The following is a 25,338-nucleotide window of genomic DNA, read 5'->3' as shown; positions in this document are numbered from 1 at the left end:
TAAACAGAACACAATTCTTTAAAATGATTGGGGAAGGACTAACAGGCACAGACCAAAACTGTTTCTTCCTCGAATTATGATTTCTACACTATAGACTAACTAGTAGTTCTGTGAACAGTAGACCTCACGCAGTATTCTCATCCACAAGTACCTGATTGAAACAATAGACCTTATGGAAAGCAATAGACTGGCTTCTCCACACATCTGTGTAATCACTTGTCAGCTGATTTATGATGAATAATTCTATAGTCTGATTTTTACTCTGATATTGGCGTATGAAGGAGGCTCCTTTTTTATTATCCTTGAAATGCAAAATTTCCAAGAACCTTGTATATACGTCGACGCGCAATTAAAAAAGGAACATACCTGCCAAATTTCATGAAAATCTATTACCGCGTTTCGCCGTAAATGCGCAACATGTAAACATATGAACATTTAAACATTAAGAGAAATGCCAAACCGTCGACTTGAATCTTAGACCTCACTTCGTTCGGTCAAATAGCCCAAAAAGTAGGTTATGTTCCATATACTTTAATTCAGATCCAATTTTCAGTCCAAACATTTGAAAACCGAAAAAGAAAAAGTTCTAATTTAGATTGTTTACAAACCCAAAGAAAAAGAAAAAGTTCTAATTTAGATTGTTTACAAACCCAAATGAATAACACTCAATAATCACTTAAAACTGTGAAATAATGATTAACTTTGGAAATGATGATATACGCTAATTTAGAATGATATACCAAGTCATGTCAACAAATCAGATTATTTTGATCAAGTCGATTAAAATTTCTAGCTAATATTTGTCGTGTGATAAGCTGATTGATTACACAGCTGAACATAATTCTATCTCTCTCCCACACAGGCACACTCATCTTCTGTTATCGACATACGACGAAATTATCATCTGTTTTTCCAAGGATGAATAATTATCATCCTTTTCATGTCCTTCAGCGAGTTTTCCCAGGGTTGAGGCATAGTGCAATCAAATTTCTTTATCATAAACCAACTATGTTCCAAATTTCTTTAAAATCTTTAGAGCCGTTTTCGAGATCTGTTGGACATAAATAAATAACCATATAACCATATAAATATATACAGTAATATTGCTCTCGTAATATAATGGGATATCGTGGGTTATTCATATTTGTGGGTTAAGTGGAAGAGGGGTTCTTATTGTTTATATTTATATTGTATATATTGTTTATTGTCTCAACTTCGCCCACATCACTTCTTGTAATGATATAAAGTGAAAAAGAAAGGAATTTATCTATCTATCTATATCGGAAATAGCCTTCTGATCAATCTTCACTCTAATCATTTGTATAGGTATTGTCATAGAGAAGCGATAGCATAAGTAGATATCCCATGGTATAGGGCGTTTATGTCGCAACTTTTACTGTTATCCCAAGCCGATAGTTCACGTAGTTCTTTCCTATGCAGGTGTGTGACGGTGGTAGTCTCTCAAATTGTGCCGTTCATACACTATCACCCCAACAAAACAGTAAAAATTGCCAATAATCGACAGTAATCGGCTTGAGATAACAGTAAAAGTTGTGACATAAATTCCCTATACCATGGGATATCTACTTGCGCTATTGTTTCTCTATGGTATTGTTTTACTTCCTTGTATTTCCTTCAATTCAGCGATGGATCTATCACAAGATTTCAACTTTGGACTCTCATATTGCTAAAAGTTAAAATAATGGTTACAATTTTTTCTGTGTAAATTTTCAATCTTCACAGGACCTCAATCCTTGCTAAAAATTAGGTGAAATAGAGTAAAGAAATTATACCCTATTTTCTCATTTGATCGTAAAAAGATCTATAATAAGACTATGGAAGAGTTATTTATAATGAGATCTATCATTGAGACTGAAATTTTTATCAGTGATAATAGTGGTGTGATGGTTAATCAGTGATAACATTGTGATGATAATTAACCTACCGTTGACCTCTTGGAAAGCTCATTAGCGCGAAACAGATTGCAATAGTACTGTATTTTTGTAGTCGCCTCTATTGTCGTTTGGCCTTGTTCTGAATGCGCTCAAAAGCGCATAAAAGTGCCAATAGCCTCGCCTTGCCTTGGCAAATTCTGAGCAAATAGTTTTCTGCATTCAAACCGAATTAGTTGCGCAGTTCAAGCTGTATGAAAATGGCATGAAATTGAGGTCACGTCACGGCGGAAAGCCGACAAAAGGAGTTGCAGCCTCACAAATTATATTGTGGCAAATTATTAGAGTTTCACAAATTATTTCAGTCTCACAAATTATTAGAGTTTATTAGTTGAGTTGCACTCTATAGGAGTCTTCTTCAGTGACTGAGATTGCAGCACTGGTTGTTGTTGAAAAAAGTAATACTCTCTCACATTTATACAGTATTCTATTTCACATTTATATTCAAACATAATTTTTGTGTTGATTGTAAAAAATTAAAACTTAACCTTTAGTCTCACACCCTCACCTGGACTTTGCATTATTCTTCGATATAGAGCGTTCATTTTGGTGAAAGATCTGTGTGATACGATATTTAAAATAAGACTATGAAAAATTTATTTATGATGAGATTATCATTGAGACTGAAATTCCAATTTTTGGAAATGAAACAATTATATGGTACAATCATAATTTGAAGAAACAATTTCAATTTTAGATGAGTCATTTGTTTTCCCCCAATTTATTGACTTGAATTATATGATCAAAATTATATGTTGTGTTTTATAATAATATCGGGGTACCGAGCTTCGCTCGTTATTTATTTATTTATTGACTTTTGATAAACCGAACACAATTCTTTAAAATGATTGGGGAAGTACTAACCGGCACAGCCCAAAAACTGTTTCTTTCCCGAATTTTGATTTATACACTATAAATAGTCCAGAAAGTAGCTTATGCTCCATACACTTGAATTCAGGTTCAATTTTCTGTTCAAACATTTGAAAACAATAAATTTATAATTTAGATTATATACAAACCAAATAACACTCACTAACCACTTAAAATAGTCAAATAATGATCAACTTTGATAATTATAATATACTCAGTGAGGATGGAATGTACATTCTATACTCTCTGGATAATACTCTAGTTTAGGAGGATTATCATGTCATGTCAACAAATCAGATTATGTTGATCAAGTCGATTAAATTGTCTAGCTAGATAAAATTTCTGGCTGATTGATTATGATTACTGGAAATAATTATGTCTCTCTCCCGCACAGGCACACGCATCTTCTGTTATCGAGAGACGACGAAATTATTATCTGTTTTTCACGGATGAATATATCATTTTAATGTCGTTCAGCGAGTTTTCCAAAGAATGAGACCTAGTGCAATCGAATTTTTATATCATAAACCAACTATGTTCCAAATTTCGTGAAAATCGTTAGAGCCGTTATCGAGATCCGTTGAACATAAATAACCAGATATTAATATACAGAAATTGCTCGCTTAATATAATAGGATAAGATTACAATTAACCAAAACGTATAATCAACATAATTGATGATTCATCGACTGTATCAATCTGTACTCTCAGACAATATAGGAATTGAGTAGAGAAGGCTTGTTTATTTATTCTAGACTGATTATTCATTTTGATTGTTTATACAGTATACTATTGGATAGTAGCACCGTAGATAAAATTTCAAGAATTCTCAATGAATTTATCTTTCCATAATGTTTGTTTTTGTTGATGATTCATCTTCTACTGTTGACAGATTATCATTACGTGAGTGAGTGGAATTATGACTAGGATTCATGGTATTTCCCACGTTGATTCCCCTTTTTACTACGGAACAATATTACATCGCAATAGTTCATTGATGAAGAGTCAATGTGTAACATCATAATTTCATTGAATCGCGAATTTAGTGTATAAGCTTTAAGGTTTTGTGCATTCAAACCCTGTTGAATTTCAAGTTATTGTGTTTATTGAATTGTTGAAGGTTGGTGGAATCTGATTCATAATGGGGCTGAACTAAACTTATTTTGAAATTTTGTGGTTTTTATTGTTATCTGCAATTTTATCTTATCGTAGCACAGTATATTGGTACCTAGAATTTTATCTAGATTTGCAGCGATTGCTGCAGTACAGTATCGATTCAACTCAGTAGTCAGTGATTTACTTTTCTTAATCTTGTTTAATACATTCTATAACTGATATTTGTCAGTAAAGCTATTCTTAATACATTGTACATTTCATAATCACTCTGTTTCAGTTTAGACACTGTGTTTCTAAATGTTTCAGTTTAGACACTGTGTTTCTAAATGTTTCAGTTTAGACACTGTTTCTAAATGTTCCAGTTTAGACACTGTGTTTCTAAATGTTTCAGTTTAGACACTGTGTTTCTAAAAAAAACACTGTTTCTTTAGACACTGTGTTTCTGTTTTGAAACAGACTGTCTTAACTACAACAGAGTCATTACTAAAGCTGCGTTCACACCAAAGTTATTAACAAAATGTTAATAACTTAATCCTTATAGATTCTATTAGATTGAACGGAACTTGACAAACACATAATGTTCATCATGTGTATGATAAGCTATGTTCAATGTAATAGAATCTATAAAGATTAAGTAAACATTTTCTTAATAACTTTGGTGTTCGCAGCTTAAATGTTTCGTCATGGTAAACAACACCAATATTTTAGTATGCATATGTGTATTGTGTACAAAATAGATTCCTTTCAACTTGCGATTGATTGCTATCAATCGTTAATATCTGCAAGAAAAGTTTTGCTATAAAAGTGGTATGGTCAATGGGTTATTGTTCTGATTTTAAATATTTCACTTCTCAGTGCAGCATACAGGATGGCGCAGGGAAAACTGAAGGTGCGTACAGACTTGTGCACCACGAACACGCGCATTTCACTTTCCATTAGCTGATGTTATGTATATGTAGCCTATTTGAACAAAATAGATACAGATACCTATAGTAAGCGTGGCGTCAGTTGATGGAAAGCGAAATTCGTGTGTTGGTGTCGCTAAGTATGTACGCACCTTAACAGGAAAACTTCGAACGTAACAGTTAGCAGTTCTGTTTTGTCGGTAGCTGTTCGAAATTTTGCTTAATTGGTGTGAATGCATTGCCATTTAGTGATAACTCATCAGACTGGTTACAATAGCTGTGGAGAATTTTATAAAAATTGTTTGACAAATTATGATTGTTAGTGTTACTCTATAATATTTTATGGTACCAATAATGATTTGCAATTTTCAAGATATGGAGGAATGTTGTGGAGGAGGCCAAAGCCCATAATGGGCTGTAGAGCTATAAAAAAAATTGAGATATTTCCGCTTTTTCTACAAAATTCTGTATACTCTTAGTATTTTTTTAAACATTTGTCCCTTCAACTAGAGCAAAAATTGTTCCATGAACAATGACTATTTTCAATGATATTGATGTGAAGAGGATGATACATCCTATTTTGTTGCTCTATCATCTTTATGGCACCAATAATGATTGTAAAGTTCAAAATTTCCATTTTTTCTGCGCCATTCTGTATAACTTGGTAGTATTTTAAAAATTTGTCCCTTCAACTAGAGCAAAAATTGTTCCATGAACAATGACTATTTTCAATGATACTGATGTGAAGAGGATGATACATCTTATTTTGTTACTCTATGTTCTTTATTGTAACAATAATGATTTGTAAAATTCAAAATTTCCCGTTTATCTGCGCCATTCTCTATAATAATTTAATATTAATTTTTAATATGTGTGACTTCAACTACAGTAAATTTTGTTTTATCAACAATGACCATTTTCAATGATACTGATGTGTAGGGGATGATATATCTTATAATGTTACTAATATCTGTTACTCTATGATCGTTATCATATGTTATCTTGTTACTTGTATCTTCTCGTTACTCTATGACCGCTCTGGTGCAAATAATGTATGATACTAATGTGTAGGGAATGATATATATCTTGTATTGTTTCTGTATAATCGTTATGTTGCAAATAATAATGTATGATGATGTATTTGCTATAAACTCTTTTTCTCTTTTCAACCTTTCTTCTTTTTGTATATACATATTTTTCATACTATACCCCTTCACTACTCGAATATAGTTCTCTTATAATCTTATCATCTATACCAGAGATGACAGAAATAATCTGTACTTAATAATATTCAAGAAATAATATTTACAGATGGAAATTACTGAGATATTGCATTTATTCAAATGCTAATGAATTAATAATTATTACTAAACGTTACTTCATGTTTATAAATAGTTTATGTTTATAATCGTTGTGAATATTGAATTGCGATATTATTTTTATCATACTGGAATTTGTCTGTGAGCCTTTTTATGTTTGTTTCGAATAAATAATTAATTGTGTACTGTGATTTGTTGTTGTGCAGGAGATGGTGGAGGTTTGCGTGGGTACGAGTGTGGGCACAATCACGGAGCCTGACTGCCTTGGGCCGTGTGAGCCGGGTACCAGTGTGACGTTGGAGGGCATTGTTTGGCACGAGACTGAGGGTACGTACCACCAAATTTATGTTTTCTATCAATATAGAGAGTGTCCTACGAAAGGTATAACAGCCGAAGACCATAGAAGGTGCAACAGCTGATAGAGACCATAGATTCTACATGAAATTTGCAACAAAAATGTCTCGTAAAAATTTATTGTACCGTCCTTTGTTTTCGAGATATAAACATTTTTCGATATTTTTGAAAACTATCAGTCAAAATCAAATTCTGTGGATTTGGTTGAAAAGAGGAAGAAGTTTTCGATGGAATTCTTATAATATGTATTTTCTTATAATATATTTGAATTTCCAAACAGAATTTCTGTTTGGCATGAAAATGTACAATACCAGCACGAAACGGACGTCGCCACATCAAACAATGTGGGTGTTTTTTCACTTTAAAGTTTTACAAAATTTAATAGTAATCTTACAATATGTTTGTTCCTTTGTTTGACATTCTAGAACTTTTTATGAGAGTTAAACTGTTTCTAATTTGGCTTTGAACTCGACGAATGTACTTTTTTCAACATTGAACGCTCATTGAAATTTCAAAAATATCAAACAAAGGTACAAATTATAAGAATTCTATCGGAAATTTCTTCCCCTTTTCAACCAAATCCTTAGAATTGGATTTTGACTAATAGTTTTCTAGTTATCGACGTTTTCCAAAAATATCGGAAAATCGATATATCTTGAAAACTAAGATCGATACAAGACATTTTTTGTTGCAATTTTCATGTAGAATCTATGGTTTCTTGTGTAATCTATCAGCTGTTGCACCTTCCATTTTGTCCTCTTTCCAACCATATCCTTAGAATGAAATTTTGACTGATACCTTTCTAGTTATCGACGTTTATATAAAATATCGAAAAATCGATTCATCTTGAATCCACTAAGGAATGTTTATTGGGCATTTTTTGTTGAAAATTCCTTGTAGAATCTATGGTATTCGGCTGTTACACCTTTCGTAGGACATCATCTGTAAATAATTAATAAAATCAATTGATTTGTTGAGAAAAAATGTACAAAAAATGTGTTTTCAGAATATGAAATCTGATATGAAATCAGAATATTTTGCCTACCATCCGATTATCTTGCAAAATTCTATCATTCGAAAGAATAATTATGTTCTTTCAAATATCAAAAATATTTCTAATATCTTGGAAAATTCTGTACGTAATCCAAAGAACTTTTAGATGAGAAATACATTCTACAGAAAAGATCCTGTCAAGTATGATTTCAAGAGTTCAAAGAACTCGTTCAAGTTGTCTAACTTTGAACTCATTTCAACTTGAGAGCTAAAAATTTAGTTCTCTGTAGATAGTGTGGGAGATATCCACATAAAATGAGAATACTTTTTTATAACTGTACTAATAATTTAATTTCATCAACAGCTTCTTGAATTGAAAAAAGTAGCTGAAATTGTCAAAATCGATATATAGTTCGATATTGTTGATCTGATTGTCAATCAATTCAACAATATCAAATCTCAAATCCCAAGAAGAGGAATCCGATTTTGCAATCAAGTACAGTGGAATCCTCATATTGATTAAATCAATTAATATAATGGTAAATACTGTTATTTGAAGTTGTAGAAATGTGTACCTGTGTTGTAATGAAGGCTAGATTGTGGAAGATAGCTATACCAAGTTGAAAGGCTTGTCACTTGTCACTCAGTTGACAGTCAGTTATTAATAGAAATGACAAGATATGCGTTTCTGTGTAATCTCTTTATTATTCTAATTGATTTGAATCACAAACTACAGATAAATATAGTTTATTAGAGATTGAGATTACAATAATCATAAAGATATGGTAATCATAATGATACCATTATCAATCCGTAGCAAACTGGAAATTTTAAAGGGATCGATAATATCAATGTAAATAGAATACAATGTATTATATAATAATATATTACCATCATAATACAATACATGCCATGTATTCTAGGTACCTACATTGAGTAATATCATGAAATAAGCATACAGGAATATGACTGTGGTCTATGGTGATATGTAACAACCAGGATTCATTTCTCTCCTTTTTAATTAGGCTGTTAATAATTATATTTTTGTGTGAGCAGTTAGAGAAATATCCCAAATTATATCACTGTATAATAGATCTACATCGATAGCAGCATTAAAACAAACTGCATCTAAATTCTGAATGACGGTAGTTTTATTTTGGAAAGAAATTACATATATATTATCCAGAATACTATCTGTTTTTCTAATCTTTGGTATAATATGTAACTTGGACATTGGATAAGATTTAGATAAATTTATTCTGTTAAAATATTTGATACTTGATCGCATCGGTTGAACAACTTTTAGACATTTCGATCAATAGATTAGTGAGGGAAGATAGCTTATTCCAAGTTGATTTCTGTTTGTAATGTTTATTATAAGAAGGCGTTTTTATTGAAGATTACAATTTATTTTTTGAGCAATTGGGAAGGTGATAATGTGGTACTCTTGTGTATAATTTAGTATCTACAATTTATTGCTGACGTTAACCGGCAACATAAAATGAGAAAAATTGAATCAATATATCTATTGTTTACTATAGTGAGGTCTACGTTATAATGGAAGGGGTTTGGTTAGCAATGGTATTGCTATCCTTGTTTATCATTCAACAAAGCGGATAACGCTATCTCTTTCTTGCTTTGCTCTGCTCCAGATCGTCTTCTAACAATGTAGAATTGATAATTAATCAAAAAATATTTCATCTTAATTATGAAAATGCATTATGAAATTATTAAAAAATATAATTTCTTGCTTAATAAAATATAATTGATTATTTTAAACGAGAATGAACCGTTAATATTACACCAATAAACCTGTATTAGCTACCATCTATAGAAGGCATAGACAAAACATAGGATCGGCAACGTTTTTTCTCCCATCTTTCTCCACTGCCATTATAACGTGTACCTCACTATAGTAGAGTTTGAAATTGAACTAGTAGATGTGTGTCATATTTGCTCTTTTTCAAAGATATTTTTCAAAGATGGGGAGTCCGATCTCACTAGGCATCAAACCTGCATCCATGTAGAAATCAATCTGAAAATACAAACCAATTTGCAAAAAATATGAGTTTATTACAAGTCTGAATTAATCAAGCAGCTCCACTTATCTTTTGACAAATTTTAACTTTATAATAAGTATTATTTATATTGCTATAATTGAGACTATTGAGCAATGATCTGAAAATTTATAAGCATAAAAATTATTAGACTGTACCTTTTCTTATCTATTCCAGTGAGAGTGACAATATAGAATGAGAAAAATAGAATACAATGCAATTTTTCAATGTTGTGAGGTAAAATGCTATATCACTCAGTTATTTTTATGTGACTGAAATTCTATTATCAATCTATATTCACTCAGGCGATAATAAATTCATATAAAGTTTAAGTTTTCTACCAACTAATTCAAATTACGTAATCATCCTAATTGCATAACTTTAAATATCAATATCTTGTTGATTTATGATGATGATTTTAATGTAATTTAATTCATTTTTGCAGGTGTACTTGTTGTTAATGTAACATGGAGAGGGAAGACTTATGTTGGCACCTTATTAGACTGTACGAGGCATGATTGGGCGCCGCCAAGGTAATTAAATTTATTCTAATGTTTATTTGTAACTTACTTTATGTAAAATGATGGTATTTAAAAAAAATGAATCACTACTTTTTTGAGAACTGCAGAATTATTTTTCAGCCTGAAAAATAGAATGCAATTTCTCAATTAGGTACTCATAAAATAATGAAGTGATGTATTTCTCATGGTTGATTTCATCTTGTATTTGTCATCTTAACCTGGTTTTTGGACATCAATTTACATTTTATCAGGTGATTCCGTTGTACTGCATTTGGGGATAGATGAGGACTTGACAATGGATTTTTTCATAAAATATTTTTCACTTTCCATGTCGTTGTTATCTGTCATGACTTGATGATCATCTTATGCTTCATATTTCTCATGATTCTCAGCTTTTGTATGATTATTATTTATTTGGCTTTATATATATAATTTAATCCAAACAATCTGAATGATTTATCCATCCATAAGTAGTTATTTATGAATGGTTCAAATTTAGCACTAGGCCCATCTTTTCATATAAATATTTACTGAATGACAGAGGATTGCTATGATTCATTCTTGGATTTTTGTCACTACCCGTACCAAGCATATACTACCTCTATCCTTCAAAGTTTTATTCATTTATCCGTGGAAAGAATCACAAATTATATAAATATGATTAGGAAGGAACAACAAATATTTTTATCTCGGATTAAGCCCGTTGATACGTATGCTGATTCCATATGTAGCCAGTGAACGTTGTATTAACTGGCTCAAAAGTAACCGCCCAAATTTAGGCGTTTAAACCAGAAATATGCGTGAACGGGATTAGCAGTGAGCCATTAGTGAGCATAACAATAGAGAAAAGATATCATAAGCTATAGCATAGAGGTAATATAATTATCATAAGCTGTAGAATAGAGAAAAGATAGCATAAGCTGTAGCATAGCTTATGCTATCTCTTCTCTATGGCATAAACCAACTTTTATGAATAATAGTATGTTGCTGTTAAATATTATTGCAAAATACTATTTATCCTGATTGCATCGCTTCAATATCAATATCTTGTTGATTTATGATGATTTTAATGTAATTTAATATATTTTTGCAGGTGTACTTGTTGTTAATGTAACATGGAGAGGGAAGACTTATGTTGGCACCTTATTAGACTGTACGAGGCATGATTGGGCGCCGCCAAGGTAATTTATTATAATGTTTATTTGTGACTTACTTTATGTAAAATGATGGTGTTTTCAATCCTTTTTACAATACAGATGGAAATAAATTGGAAGTGCATTTGCTCAAATGCTAATTAATGAATAACTATTATTGAACGAAAATCCCAATTAAATGCTTTAAATCACCCCAATACTTCTGCTACTACAAATATTGACAACAGGGTAAACAGCTAGATGGAAATTCCATGAGCGCTACTATACAAAAATTACTACTACACAAATTCCTGGGCTGACAAATAATTTTTGTATAGTAGCGCTCATCGAATTTCCATCTAGCTGTTTACCCTGTTGTCGATATTTGCAGTAGCAGAAGTCTTCGGGGTGATTTACAGCATTTAATTGGGATTTTCGATTAATAATAGCTTCTCACAATAATTTATTACTACTTTTTGTGAACTGCAGAATTATTTCTCAGCCTGAAAAGTAGAATGCAATTTCTCAATTCTTCTTACACTATCATAAAATAATGAAGTGATGCATTTCTCATGGTTAATTTCAACTTGTATTTATGATCTGGTTTTTGGACTTCAATTTACAATTTATCAGGTGATTTCGTTATACTGCATTTGGGGATAGATGAACACTTGACAATAGATTTTTTCCTAAAATATTTTTCACTTTCCATGTCGGTGTTATCTGTCATGACTTGATGATCACATCAATCATCTTATGCTTCATATTTCTCATGACTCTCAGCTTTTGTTTAATTATGAATTATTTAGAATTATATAATCTAATTCAAACAATTTGAATGATTTATTCATCCATAATTAATTATTTATGAATGGTTCAAATGTAGCACTTGGCCCATCTTTTTACATAAAATATTTACAGAATGACAGAGGATTGATTCATTCTTGGATTTTCGTCACTACTCATACCAAGCATATCCTGAAATATGTTGGATAGAGATCATAATTGAACTACTTTTTGAGAATATTATTTGTAAAGTTGTCTGAGGGTAGTACCGTTATGGAAATGTTTTTTTTCAACTACCTCTATCCTTTAAAGTTTTAATCTCGAATTAAGCCCGTAGATCCGTATGCTGATTCCATATGTAGCCAGTGAACGTTGTATTTAGTAGTAAAATAAACGCCCAAATTTAGGCGTTTAATCCAGAAATATGCGTAAACGGGATTAGCAGTGAGCCATTAGTGGGCATAACAATAGAGAAAAGATATAATAAGCTATAGCATAGAGACTAAGCTATGCAAAGCTATAGCATAATAAAATTATCATAAGCTGTAGCATAGCTTATGCTATCTCTCCTCTATGGCATAAACCAACTTTTATGAATAATATTATGTTGCTGTTATACATTATTGCAAAATATCGGGGGACCGAGCTTTGCTCTGGAGTGTAAAAGCATAGAAAATTTGTAACGAAAGATTGAATTTATAGTTTATATTTATTTAATCATTTTTTCAGTCGTACAATTATATGAGGAGGCACAACAAGCTTGTGCCCAAAACTGTCCCTTTTCAAATTTATACTACCGTCCAAATCAAAATCTAGGTTAAGCTACTATCACTCATCAAAATAACAATTTATTCACACTTCAAAAAACAAACACATCATCAATTACAAATTAATAGATACACTATGAATTCGATTTAGAATGATAATACTATGTTTGCTGCAATAATTGTTAATATACTATGTATCACTAACAGCATGTAGTTACTATTTTGAACTTTCTGAAGTAAACATGTTTCCACATACATATAAAAATCTAAACATATAAACAGAAATTGCTCGTTTAATAGTATAGGATTATTTTAAATATCTACAAAATAGGGAAGTTTGATTACTTTGCGTTCATTTTCAAGATAATAATAGACAGATGAAAAAAATTCAAGACTAATGCATTTATGGATACTTCACAAATTTAGTGTGATACAATACAATGTCAGCATTCATCATAAATAACATGAATGCTTCCCTTCCGACGAATGCTTACAGTTTAAAATAAATCGGGAAATTTCATTTGACATGTCTTGACATGTTGCTCTCTTGAGTAGAAGAGATAAAACTTTTGTTAGTAAATGATTACATTGAACTGACTAATGAATGAAACTTTCTGTTTTTCAGATTCTGTGATTCACCGACTAGTGATTTGGATGCTCGCACCCCGAAAGGACGGGGCAAACGAGGACGTGGAGCCACAAGTACAAATCCAACGAACGATTTGAGCAACTTCACCGAAACGAGGTCGTCTGTACATAGTAAGCTGCGAAGCAATAACAATGGCGGCGTCAAGGGTCGCGGTCGAGGGCCGTCTTCGCCGACGCCGTTCACCCCTCCCAAGGTGGAGGCCACCCCTCCCAACAAGCGCAAGCCGAAAGCGCCAGAGGAGGAAGCGCCCAACAAGAAGACAAAGTCCACTGTGCCAACCACGAGTGCGCCCACTGCGCCTGCGCCGAGCACGGTGACAACTGTGGCCAGTGGCCCGGCAACGGTCACCGTCACAAGCGCCCCCATCTGCAGTCCGCCTGCATCGCCCATCCTCTTCGAGTGCCCCGAACCCAACTGTTGTAAAAAGTACAAACACATGAACGGTCTCAAGTACCACCAGTCACACGCCCACGGATCGGCCGACGACGAGGAGGCCAAAGAGTCTGCCAGCACGTCCGAGGCCGAAGAAGCGCCTAGTCCTGTATCTCAAACAAAGAAAGAGGAGTTGGCTCCCAGTGAAAATGCAGAACCTCCTTCGATAGATCCTGTTGTGGTACAACCTGCTGTGAACACTTTAGAGACTGATCAGACTGCACCTTTGCCTTCACCTCAATTGCCAGTGCCCAGTTTACCTGTCGCTGACAAATCCCTTGTGAAACCAGGTGTGCTAAGGTTTGCCGCCCAGGAAGAACAACCACTTCTCAATGTACCTGCTGTGCCAACAGTTGTCTCGAGAGCTGCATCGGTCACGCCGCCGACAACGGCGCAGTCGCCGCCGCAAATGCAGACATCCTCCGTCACTCCTCAACCTCCTCAGCTGCAGCCACAACAACAGCAGCAGCAGCAGCCGACAAACCTCGTCACTCCGCTGCTCCAGCCGCAGCCGGCACCTCCTCAAATGCCACCTCAGCAGCCGCAGCAAGCCATGGTGCAGCAGCCCATGCAGCAGCCACCAACCGGCCTCCTGGTTCCCACTCAACAGGGCCAGCATCTCATGCAGCCACAACCTGTCCCTCAAGCGGCAGCCAAAGTGCCCCAGTTCAAGGTCAAACCTGCCTCTGCACTGATGCCCGAGGACAAGAAGGTTGCTGTTAAACCAGTCGGCCACAAGAAAAAGATGCGGAAATCACCGGCAGGAAGTCCGCACCCTCACCCCTTGGACCCACCTCCCCTTGGCCTTGAAACTGGCGGTCGAGAAGAGGTGCAGTCGCCGGCTTACTCGGACATATCCGACGACGCTGCTCCTCTGTTGGAGAGTGAAGTTGAGGTCAACAAATCGAAGCCTGCTACTGGCGAGAAGAAGGTGGAAGTCGGACCAGGACAGTCGCCGCACTATGGAATGTATCCTTACTACGGCCAGCCTCCCTATCTGGTCCCTTCAGTCACTGATAATAAGCCCAAAGAATTATCATTAGAAAATAAGACTTGTACAGACAAAGATAAGAAAGAAGTTAGTGGACCAACAAACAACGATTATCAACAGAAATTGTTGCCACAACATTACTATCCCTATGGCTATGTTCCTGGATACCCGTACAATCTGGAAGCTGGCTACCCAGTAGCCATGATGACGACGGACGACAAGGGCGGCAAGGACGAGAAGAGTCCTGGGCCAATCGATGTCAGCAAGCAGAGTCACAACGGCAATCAGCCACCCATCCACATACCAAATCCCAACAAAGTTAAGACTGAACCCGGAGTAAAAGATAAACACCAAAACGAAAATCATCAAATAATAAAAGAAAGCATAGAGATCAAGAATCAGATGAGTCCAGCTTACCTGTATTCTCGACAACAACAACAACAGCACCAGCAACATCAGCACGCCCAACAACAGGTACAGTCTCAACAACAGCAGCAGCAACAACAACAGCAGCACCAGCAGCATCAACAGCAGCAACAACATTTGCAAGCTCAGCAACAACACCAACAGCAACAGCAAGAGGATTTGAGGAGGTACTACGTGTTCAACAATGCTGAGCAGAGGAGGAAAGAGCAGCAGCATGGCGGAGGTGCCCCTGAAGCACCTCTCAAGGCCACTCCACCTCCTCTGCAGTCGAAGCAGAACATGTCCGCACCAAGTCCCAAGCATAAGGACAAGCATGTGCAGGAAGACAAGAAGGAGGAGAAGGTGAAGCAGGAAGGAGTGAAGCCAACGATGGAGACTCAAGGTCCGCCACCGCCTCCCACTTCCTCCTATGCCTACATCCATCCGGGACACATGCAGTCGCCCTACTACGGTGCAATACCGTTCGACCCCTCCGGCCACGCTGTCTACAGGGGCATGAACCCGATGCTGGTGCCAAGTCCCTACCCGAACAGTCCCTACCTGCATCCGCAGCTGCACGCGCAGATCCCGCGCTACCACGCGCCCGAGGATCTGTCGCGGCCACCGGCGGGCGCGCCCAAGGCGCTCGACCTGCTGCAGCATCACGCCAACCAGTACTACTCGTCGCACAAGATCCACGAGCTGCAGGAGCGAGCCATGAAGTCGCCCACGCCCAAGACGGTGTCGGCCAGTGCGTCGCCCTCGGCCGGGGGCCAGCCGGGGAGCCAGGGGCCTGGTGGCGGTGTGGCACAGGGAGGCGGCAGGGAGCAGGGTCCGCCCGCCTCTCAGGGAGGTGGCCAACAGGCGGGGGGCGGCAAACAGCAACAGCAGCAGCAACAGTCCGGGGGCGGTGAGAAGGACAATCGGTCTTCGTCTCCTCCACCGCAGCGTCACGTGCACACGCACCACCACACGCATGTCGGCCTCGGATACCCGATCCTAGCCGGAAACTATCCGGCTCCCTATGGAGGTAAGCCGCTCTGAGAAGCCTTCACATCAAGCCAGTCATACACTGTTACCAAAAATTATTATTGTTACGCGCCTCAAAATTATTGTTGATGATAAAACAGAATAAGTGATTGAGGTTCTTTTGTGCTTCATGATGAAACAGAATAAGAAATTATTGTTCTTTTGTGCTTCATGATAAAACAGAATAATTAGGTTTAGGCAAGTCTGTGATAACTACGGCATTACAGTATTTGTGTAATCTACTGCAAACATTCTGTGTGTGTGTTGACTGGTCGTCCAGCAGACTCCCTTGCGCTTTCCCTCCTTGTACAACTCGCTCGTTTATTCATTCCAAATTGTTATCGATTGTGTTGTTTTTTGTTTTCAAGTTCATTGATAAGTTTGCTATTATGTCATGTGGATTTTATGCAATAACTTATTCAATTTGTCATTTAAGCTTCCATTAACTAAGAGTTGACTTTTATCATGATGATCATGTCAAAATTTGGATAATCAGTTTATTTTTTCTACCCACATTCGTATGAGGATACCCACATGTTGAGGATAAACTCAAGTCATTTATAAGGTCTGTAACTGTAGTCTATACCCCAAAATAGTGTATTTGCCATTGAAGCTACTAATAATTGACTGTTATCATGATGATGATCATGTCAAATTATGGATAATTTTTTTTAATAATTTTTATTGTTTCTCTTAACATTAGTGGTATGTAGCATGCTGAGGATAAACTCAGTAGTTTTCAAGTCTTTATCCACACATAATCAAATTCGTTATTTATGGAGTAAAAATGTTCCATTTGGTTTCTATACAGAAATCATTGTCTCTTGTAAATAAGTTATTAGGTTATCGATTTGAAAAATGATTCCATTTAAAGATAACATCAATTTATCATCTGTAAGTTTTAAATCCGCTCAATGAATATGTTTCACTTGTAATATTATTCTATGATGGATTTAATAGTAATCTGCTATTAAGCAATTATTACTTTAACAAAGCAATAATGCATTTTTTTTAAATCCACATGATATAAGCAAAATGATTTGTGGTTATTCAAGTTCTGAAAGCCTTTTGCCTTAATTAATTATAAGAAAATGTAAAAAAATAATTTACCCAATTTTAAGTTTAATTCATGATCTCATTGCTAGAATGAAGGTTTAATTAACAAATAATATCCAATAACTTCGTTAATTTAAAGAACAAATTTTATTCAATTATCTGAATTTGTTCTATCTAGTTTTTAGTCCCCATTGTAATGTGATGTTTCATTCGTATTAGATCGTGTAACTTATAGATGAATCATAGATAAGTGTCTAGAAAATGTATAAAAAAATATTTCCATTATAAATGTAACATTGGTGTAGCTTGGCAATCTGATATGAATCATTGATGCTGTTCTCTGGTTATGCTGCTCTCTATTTTGATAAATAATATACGGTATTTATAAAATTGAAATATTTCAATGCCATTTTTCCTCAAGATCAATTCAAATTTTCATTCCAATTGAACTCGGTTCTTTGAAGTAGAAAAGACCTAGGTTATTTTCAGAATGAAAGCTGCGATCAATTTATTTGAAAAAGAATCAGAAAATGTGTATCATCTCAATGAGTAATCAACGTTCTTTGAAATTTTCTTGATTGCAGTTATATAATGTAGAATACTATGCTATTTTTCTATGAAGTACTTGAACTAAGTACTTCATTCTGATTACAGCATGTTATCATTTCGTAGTTGTTAGGTCCATTGATAGAATATTTATTTAGTTTCATCCATTTTAGTTATCGTATTTTTTTGTTTGCGTTTTTGCTGATTTGGTTTGTCTTAATATTATCTGGGGAGAGAAGATATTTTCATTTCTTTTAAATATCTGAGAATTCTTTTTTTACTGTACACTTTCTGATCGAATTTCACTGCTTTATATTACCACTTTTAAAATCACACTATCTCATGTGCCCAACAAAATACTGTATTTCAGTTTGCTTTGATTCCGGAGTTTTTAGAATAAATCATTATTCAGTCTCCAAAAATGAACCAATTGATTAATGGAGTAACGATTCTTTTATAAGTAGTGATATCAAACGAAGGGGTTGAGGAATAGATCTCCAGCAAAGTTAAAAATCCAGCTTCTAAATAATAATTATATTTCATCCGACCTAAGCCGGAAGTCACAATAGGGTCTTGAAATCAACTATATAAGAATAAGATTTTTTATTAGCCATTAAAAATTATACAAACATGCAATAAGCTTCGTCAAGATAAAAACAATGAATACAAATTGGAAGGTTTTTTATAATTGTACCGATCAGTCACTCCAATTAATTTAAATTATGCTTTTCAATTAGTATGTTGGCCTAATGTTACAATAGTTTTACAAATAGAGTTCCAATAACTGTCCATTTATCATTAATTGATTCAATCTAACACCACACTCCATCAAAATAATTGGTGAAGATCTCAAAATTTTTAATGTAGTATTGGCAAAATTATTGCAAAGATTTTCTGAAATCATTTGTGGGGGTTTTCATAACTGTTTGAAATTTTTGGTTCATAGATGATTAAGGAATTATTATATCTTTTGAAAATACAACTTGGAAGAGATCAATTTGATCAAAACTTGTGATTCACAAGTTACATAGGTTTGAGACAATAATTTTCTAAAATCATTAGTACTCTTTCTCATTACTATTCGAGATTTCGACTTCATGAATGATCTAAAACTGATCATAGATTCTTTGTATTTGATGAGAATACTTCTTGGGAGTGATTAATACGGTCATAAGTTTGATACGTGAAGCGTGTATTCGATCTCATTATGAATACAGTATATTGCATTTGTAGAGAATACATCTTGGTAGAGATTGATACGATCATAAGTTAGAGAAGTTTGATACGTGTATTCGATCAGAAAACTGAGTGGCTGGTTTGGTTTGGGTTGGCGCGCATTACTGGTCAGAATGTGACTGAATGGTGGTGTTTTTGTGGTTGCAGCGGCTGTCCTGGCTAGTCAGCAAGCTGCAGCTGCAGCCGTGGTCGGAGCTGCATCCGTGGTGACCCCCTATCCACCGCAGTCCTCTCCTTCGGCCACCGCATCCTCCAAGTGAACCGCGACGCCCGCCAAATTCATGCCGACAATCTGTGTTTGAACCCTCTAAGTACCTCGTCAAATCTATCACTGAAACAAAGTTCCTCGTCTACTTGTTGAAATCCATCATGCAATGGTAAACTCACTTCTTTTACCCCGTTGTGACTTGATAAGGTAGGGACGAAACCGTTTCGAAGGTTCCATCATGTAATGGTAAATACTTCTGTGGTTTAATCAGGTAGGGACAAAACAGTTTCAAAGGTCCATCCCAAGATTCATCAATATGTTTCGAGAAGTTTCCTGTCCATCCTATCGTTTACAAACATTCGACAGTTTGTTATGGAAAAAATTTGTTTAATAATTTGATTGAAAGGGAAAGTATGTTGAGGTATCTCTCCATAATTGAAAGAACAAGACGTTGATGTTGTCAATACCACTAAATAGTGGTGAATCAATATCAGAAATCTGTAATGACTATTCATCCCAAGTTTCAACCAATGTTTGAAACGTTGAAATCATTATTGGAGTGTGTTCTTCAACTCCTGGTTACTCCTGAGCGCGGCTCCACTGCTGTTGGCATACGCGCACAGCAAGTGATAACCTGATCGATCTCATTAATAATTATAATTATCGTAATAGGACGACGCGTTATAACGTCGTTCGAGAGTGAAGCAAGTGGAATGAAAATTTGAATTGAGTTGGTGGGCACGCGATTCCAAACGCCGTCTTTTCGATCAAAAATGTTCAACTTCTCTAGATAGATTTCTAATAATTATTGTCTCGCCAAAGTAAATCTTATGCCTAATCAAGATGATATCAGATTACACGGGCTCTGCTCTATTGTATGTATGTACTCTTCTCTTAGTATATATGCTAAGTAAATAAAGGTTCAAAAGGTGTAATTAATAATGCTGTGAAATATCTATGTATATTGTTATGATCAATATAAAACTGATATGATGAACATTTATGTATATGTGTTAATGAATACATGCGTTTCTATATGCATGTTTGTATCTTCGGATAAATGGTGTAATGATCTAAGCGATTGTAAATATGTAAAATTTGTATTATCATTTCACATGCTATTTTTAAAAGAGAAGAAATTTCAGATTTAATAAAATGTGTATATAAAATAGATTATGTTTAGATATGTCAGGGATTATTGTAGCGACTTGAGCTGGCGCATTCATTTTTGTATGGGAACTCAGTTTGTTCTCCATCAGTCGATGGACTATTTTATGTCCTGCCTATTATCGCTTAATACTGTGTAGAAGGAGTGAGAGGTCTTCACTCCATTGGGGTATTCCAGTTCTAGTGGGATACCGGACTATTTGTCATGAAGCGAAAATCGATTAGAGTATATTTATCTTATCCGTGCATTATATTACCTATTGTTGTCAAAGTTTGTATCTTTGACCTTGTTTCACCTGACTAATTTCCAGTAGGCACGGATCACACGTGCATTATTGTGATTAAAGATGCATATTCGGGCATCAACCTTTGTTAGCTGTGTTCATTATCTTGATGCGCTTTGGTAGAGTGGGATGTGATGTGAATCACTTAGCAGACTTATTTAAGATTCGATTAGTACTCTGGCCTTTGCCTCGACTGGTTTACTTTATTATTTTACTCCTAGTACTCGATTAGTACTTATCTATCAAATCTATTTTTATTTACGGTAAATTGTTGGATAACTACTCATGACAATATCAAAAGTCATATCAGAACTCATGTTAAAATATAAGGTTTTGGTGTTTGAACAAAGAACTACAATAATTTTGCAATTGCAGCTATTCTTATATTAACTATCTTATCTGCTTATTAAAAACGAGGCCAGACTCTGTTGAGCGAATACAGAATATAGGAAGATGTGTCTGGAATGATAGATTGTATTTTGGAATATAATTTATTCATCATTTGCCTTGAAACCAAACTAAACTTCCATCTTCTTTCTTATTATTTGCGTTATTTGTATTTATAGTTTGATTGTAAATTTTTTATTAGAATGTAATAATCTAATGGATATCTTTTAGATTTCTTTTCTATTAAGAACTGAAATGTATTATAATATTCTAGAATTAATTTTTATTATTGTATATTTGATTGTGTAATTTAGTGTTTTATATAGTGATTTCGAGTTGTAAAATGCACAAATTCAATGAAAATTATTGGTTTTTTATATGATGATCTACTATTTGTACCACAATTCCCTTCTAAAAAGTAGGGAGATTTCAAGCTTCTATTTCGATGAATGTAATGTTGAAGATTCATGTAATTTACAATAGCTAGAGGTGAGATTTTGTTACAATAAATCTGTGAAGTACTGTAATGCTATTATGGAGTACCGTACATAGAATTTTCTGATTCTTGGCAGTGTGTTTGATCAAATTCATTCCAATTTACTTTTACAAGATGACATTTTCCTTTCAAAATACAATAATAATATTAGTTTTGGAATAAAAAATGGTTTTATTTGTGTACTTACACTATTTCCAATCCCTTCATTCTAACAGATTAGCAATACATGATAGTAATATCAATCTGTGCTACCGTTTCAAACTCTATAGTCTTCAAAAGGTTCAATGTCGATTTTAGCAATAAAATATTTGTTCTAGCTTGAATGATTGATTTGAAGTAATTTCACATTATTTATAATCTTTTATTTTTAAGAACGGATGAAGTACCTATGAAATGGGTCGTGATTTAAGTGATTTTACACATCACAAGAATTAAATGCAAGTGTTTGAAAACTTTGAACTGAATAACTTAGGCCCGGTTGCACGAAAGCCGGTTAAATTTCAATCGTGATTAATTTCACGAGAACCTATCGAGAAGCCTTACCACTAACTCAGCCTAACCACGAGAAGCCTTACCTTACCTTATACTATACGCGGATTTTTACAGCCTTCCCGGCCGTTTTTTAAAGCCTTCTTTTAAAAAAAAGCCTTCTTCGTGAAATTAATCACGATTGAAATTTTAACCAGCTTTTGTGCAACCGACACTAAGGCCGGTTTCCAAGCTTGGGATTTAGCTAGGTTCTAGAATGAAAGCAAATTTAAACTCTGGAGTCACAAAATTGGCTTTCCGAGTCAGGGCGTTACTGTCGTAGTCGAAGACTAGAGTTTAGAGATCACTTTAGATCATGATCTAAATGACTTGAGTGTTATTTCACTAAATTTCTTATTAGCAACAATATAATGTTATTCAGGGTTGAGCAATAAAATATGGAGGATTTGGAATGGCTGATACAAAAGAAAACGTATGCAATTCTTGAAATTGTTTTATTCTATACTAACGCATTTTTAAACGTAACTCAAAATATGTTTCTCATTTATGTACGGTACCTTGGATGATGTCATTATGATAATTCTAAGAATTGACAAAATCAAACCATATAATTGGGAATCAAATCAATAATTGGAAACATCCAAGGAGATACTGGAGATAAAAATTGAGTTTCGTTCAAAAAGGAGAGTAATGTAGCAGTTATTCTGCAAATCCTCCATACTCCATTGTCCAGCTCTGTATAATGTGGAACGAGATTGATTGATTGAGAGCAAATACTGTACTTCAATCAAGTAAGGTACGGTATCACATTTGTTGAATGAAGTATCGCACATACAAATCAACACAAATAATTTTTGTGTTTGATTATAACTGTAGGAAACATTTTATGTGTTACCTGTGCGTGAGGGTACCGTATCTTTGCTCCACTTCAGAAATTATTATTTCTTCAAGTGCTGAATGCAGATAAGTAGCCTACTACTTCTCTCTCTAAGTGCACAAATAATCAATAAAACGAGAGAACCGGAACATAAAAAATTACAGTACTACCAAACGTTGAAGATTATTCACCTCTTCCAAAGATTGAACAGTATTTAAGCATTTTGAAGTGAATTGATCGTGCTTCAATACTACGAAATCGTAACTTGAAATTGATAATTGAACGAGCTCGTTCAATCTTATCTATACTTCAAATAACGAAATGGAAATTCAGATTATTTATGCGATTCGGATTACTTATAGAATGAAATAAAACACACACATATTGTCAAAATTCTACAGTTTTATTTTTAATAAAAATTTAGAATTTTGACAGTATATATGTGTTTTTATTTCATTATGGAACGGTTCTAAAACGTTGACAGTCACTCAGTTGAAGTTTTACTTATAGAATGAGTGAAATTTTGTCAAATTGCTCCAGATTCTCTCCTAGACTAAAGAAAATGGGATTTTTTTGCCCAAGATTCAAACACTCGTGATAGCATTTCTGAGTGCGGTATCCTACAGCACTAAAATGTTTTCAAATTATGAATCAATTTAGACGCTACTCAAAGATGGTGACGTCCAGTAGAATGACGATATTGACAAGAAGCTGAAAATGGTGGTTTGTAAATATAGAGAGACAAGCTTCAGCTTCAAAAATCTATGCGATTTCTCGATTTTTTTGAAGTTGAGCAGAGAGGATATCCAGTTTCAAGAATATCCTGGATATCCTCTCCGCAGAACTTGAAATCATCGACAATTTTTTATTCATTGATTTATTAATTTCAGAATAAAAATATTTAATTGTCGTCAAGCACACAGTGCTTAATCAGTGCAACATAATAATTGTTGATTTTTAGAAATGAAAGTTATGATTGATATATTCCATTTTTTTCATCCAAGTGTAATGCACAATGTAGAATCATAGAGTAAAGAAATAGTACTTTACGTAACAAGTCCGGTAACGATAATTTACCGCATAAGTATGATTGTTGCCCGAAACGTAGTTGAGGGCAGAATTATTATATAAATGCGGTAAATACGTTACCGTACAAGTTATATACAATATTTTTTGTCATACTTATCTGAGAAAGAATAATATTGCTGAAAAAATGAAACCATTACCTGCTGCTGCTCGAGCTACTGCATTCTATAAACATGACCTAGCCCGTAGCGCCTAGTTCATAACAGACAGGCCCTTCGAGCTCAAATAAAATAATAAAGGCCTAAATTATAAGATTTCAGATGAGTTCTTATAACTTTAAACTCCTTAAATGAGCTCTTTAATATTTGAGTTAGTATATTAATTACTCAGATATTATTAGGACTCAGTAGAGACTTAACATACTCGACTGTAAAGAGAACATAATTATGATCTCTTTACAGTAGGTATAGTATGCTGTAATGAAAATCACATGTTTTCTTGTTCTGCAAACAGCTGTTTACCGGCTTGATTTAATGCATGGAAAACTGCTGCAATTGAGTAAGTATGACAAAAACTATATTATCTCTGTCATCTAGATCATCACCATTTGTGATCTGATTTCTGTCATCTCTGGTAGAATGTAACCGGGGAAGTAGATGTAATTACCAACTCAGAACTCACGTGATGCATGGAATCTGTAATGATGTAAGACATTCATCACAGATCATTTCATTTTTTCAACTAGGCTAGTTGGAAGTTACCCATATTATTGTTACATTGTAATAGAAAACAGTATGTATCTTCAAGGCAATCATCAATATGTTTCTATTTTCTTTTGATTTTCAAAAAGAAGATGGCAATCATTAGAGACACAGGCAAACATGGTTCATAAATCACTTGATTTTTAGGGTTTAAAGAATTCATAGAAATTTATGTAATGAGAAACTACACAGCACTAAATATATTATTAATACTACGGATTGGATGTGAGGGTATGTATACATACTGGTGAAATATTTGAATAATTTTGTACGATGATATTTCTTTTGTACAACAAAATACCATTCTATATATTATTCTCTCACTGACACTCATTATTTAACAGATACGGTAGCCTACTGTATTTTTTTACATTGGTGGGAAATATATGAGTACCGTACCCTACTATTTGTATTCAATAGTATGAAATGATAGAGGAACAGATTTTTATTTCATTCATCAAGTATTAGTACCTTGTAGGTACCTACCATTGTTTATTTGTTGATTGTAGCCTAACTTATATAATTG

At 34.4% G+C, this 25,338-nt stretch overlaps 1 protein-coding gene across 3 annotated transcripts in view; it reads left to right on the top strand.

Moving 5' to 3' along the window:
* The window catches only part of LOC111050688 (zinc finger protein 608-like), a 135,828-nt gene extending 114,003 nt beyond the window's left edge, over window positions 1–21,825 (top strand). For all 3 annotated transcript variants that reach the window (XM_039421987.1, XM_039421988.1, XM_039421989.1), the window contains 4 exons: window positions 6,369–6,489; window positions 10,012–10,099; window positions 13,399–16,280; window positions 19,265–21,825. In XM_039421987.1, the coding sequence (XP_039277921.1) occupies window positions 6,369–6,489; window positions 10,012–10,099; window positions 13,399–16,280; window positions 19,265–19,377 (3,204 nt within the window). In that variant the 3' untranslated portion in view covers window positions 19,378–21,825. The remainder of the gene's footprint in view (window positions 1–6,368; window positions 6,490–10,011; window positions 10,100–13,398; window positions 16,281–19,264) is intronic.
* Window positions 21,826–25,338: the final 3,513 nt, after the last annotated feature.

This window comes from Nilaparvata lugens, chromosome 2 (genome assembly GCF_014356525.2).
Source record: "Nilaparvata lugens isolate BPH chromosome 2, ASM1435652v1, whole genome shotgun sequence".
Classification (NCBI taxonomy): domain Eukaryota; kingdom Metazoa; phylum Arthropoda; class Insecta; order Hemiptera; family Delphacidae; genus Nilaparvata; species Nilaparvata lugens.
Note: the sequence above shows the minus strand (reverse complement) of the source record. Positions and strands in the feature narration are given on the sequence as shown.